At 68.6% G+C, this 1,957-nt stretch overlaps 1 protein-coding gene across 1 annotated transcript; it reads left to right on the forward strand.

Moving 5' to 3' along the window:
• Positions 1-288: 288 nt before the first annotated feature.
• Positions 289-1,586, forward strand: LOC132009160 (uncharacterized; the record flags this gene model as incomplete). The annotated part of the gene is made up of 3 exons (XM_059387510.1): positions 289-743; positions 1,132-1,248; positions 1,328-1,586. Coding segments are annotated over 3 exons (680 nt in total), but the record flags the coding sequence as incomplete, so codon positions are not given.
• Between the last annotated feature and the right edge of the window lie 371 nt (positions 1,587-1,957).

The following is a 1,957-nucleotide window of genomic DNA, read 5'->3' on the forward strand; positions in this document are numbered from 1 at the left end:
CTCTCCCCTCCTCTCCTTTCCTTCTCTGCCCTCCTTCTCCTCTCCCCGCCCGTCCCGCCCGCCCCTTCCCTTCTCTCTCCCCTCCCTACTCCCGCCCCCGCTTCCTCCCCGCGGAGGATCAGCCTTCCCGAGGGCCTGCCCAGGAGGGTCTCCGCCCGAAGGGGCCGCAGCCCGGGAAGCCGATGAAGCCCACCGTGGGGCTGGACGTTGTGTTTTACGTGGCAGATTGGAGGACAGTGAAACACTCCCTCCTTTTCCTTTAAAAAACAGCGTTTCCTTAAAAATGAGCACGTGAGTGCGGCAGGGGACCGCTTCTCGGGTCCCACAAATCCGGGAAGGGGCCGCTGAGTCGGAGGCCCGGAGTCGAGGGCTTGACTGGGTTGCACGTCGGGTTCCGAGTTTGTCCACACCGCATTCAGGCTCGGTGCCCCGCGACCTGCGCACGCTCCCCGTGGACGCTGCACACACGCGTGTCCGTGCGTGGCCTCGTGCGCACCCCGGTCGGGCGCGGGCTCCGGGCTGGGGGCCCCCCTCCGTGTCCGAGGACCCGCGTCCGCCCGCTGCCGGCGGCCGGGCTGCCCGGCGTGGCCCGCTCACTTCCCACGCGTGTGTCTGGTGGCGGCCGCGGGAGGCCCCCGCAGCAGACCCCCGGGCGAGGAGGGCGGAAGGGCCGAAGGGTCGGGGTCCCGGCGTCCCCGCGCCCGCCGCGTTTCACCAGCGTCCGCCGAGAGAGGGACCGGGAGGTTATTCTCAGGCGGGGCAGGGAGACCGGGAGGTTATTCTCAGGCGGGGCAGGGAGACCTGCGGACGCTCGTCCCCCAGGACGATGCTGCCGACCAGTGACGGGCAAACGGCCTGCGCCGTGGGGTCGGGAAGGAGCGTCGCCTCTCGGACTCCCGGTTGCTCTCCGAAGTGCCCACAGACCAGGGCGGGGAGGCCTGGCCTGCTCCGTCTCGGGGGGCCTGCGAGCTGGCGGGGGGCGGGCGCCGGCTCTCCCTGCGGCCTCCCCGCGGGCTCTCAGGGGAGTCCGGCCTCGGCCTCGGGAAGCCCGCGGGGGCCGGCAGGGACACGACCGCCGAGCGGACGGCCTGACGGCGCCGGGGCGCGCTAACCGGTGTCTTTGGCTCGCAGTCGGTCATCCTCCCCGTGCACAACGCCGAGCCCTGGCTGGACGAGTGCTTGCGGTCCGTCCTGCAGCAGGACTTCCAAGGCTCCATGGAGCTCTCGGTCTTCAACGACGCCAGTCAGGTAGTGCCCGCCTTCCCGGTGGGGACGCGGCCTCGCGCGTCCCTCGGGGCTGTTCCGAGCGAGCTCCTCGTGCTTCCAGGACCGGTCTGCGGCCGTCATTGAGAGATGGAAGGGGCGGCTGGAAGACGCGGGGATCCCCGTGGTCATCGGAGGGCACGACGCTCCTGCACCCCGAGGAGGTGAGTGACCGGGCGGGCTAGCAGTCCACGGCGAGGACACCTTCCGCGCCCTGTGGACTTACACACCGTTAACCTTCGAAACAACACCGCGGGCTCTTCCCCCAGCGAAGAGGCGGTGCTCGGGAGTGAGCCGAGTCCCCAGCCCAGGCCGCAGGGTTCCCGCCGCAACCCCAGGCAGGTGCGGACAGCGAGCGCCGCGGGCTCTTCTTATAGGCGAGGGTGGGTGGGCGGGGGCTGTTGTAAACAGAAAGTCCATTGGAGGGAACCCGGAGCTGGGAGTATAGTGGCTTCTCATTGGCTGGATGGTGGTCGTCTCCATTGGCTGAACTGTGCCCGTCTCTCATTGGCTGGGCTGTTGCCGGGGCAGCAGGAAACCTTAGGTCCCGGAGCTGGGTTAGTGAAGTGGTACCCACCTGCGAGGTGCCTCTCTTCCTGTTGGGTCTGTAGTGATACCCAGGGCTGGCCACAGAGCGCCCCCTGCCGGCCTCCTGACTCTGCTCCAAATAAGATTTTCTTTTCTTAACTTTCAT

This window comes from Mustela nigripes, unplaced genomic scaffold (genome assembly GCF_022355385.1).
Source record: "Mustela nigripes isolate SB6536 unplaced genomic scaffold, MUSNIG.SB6536 HiC_scaffold_5902, whole genome shotgun sequence".
Taxonomy (NCBI): Eukaryota; Metazoa; Chordata; class Mammalia; order Carnivora; family Mustelidae; genus Mustela; species Mustela nigripes.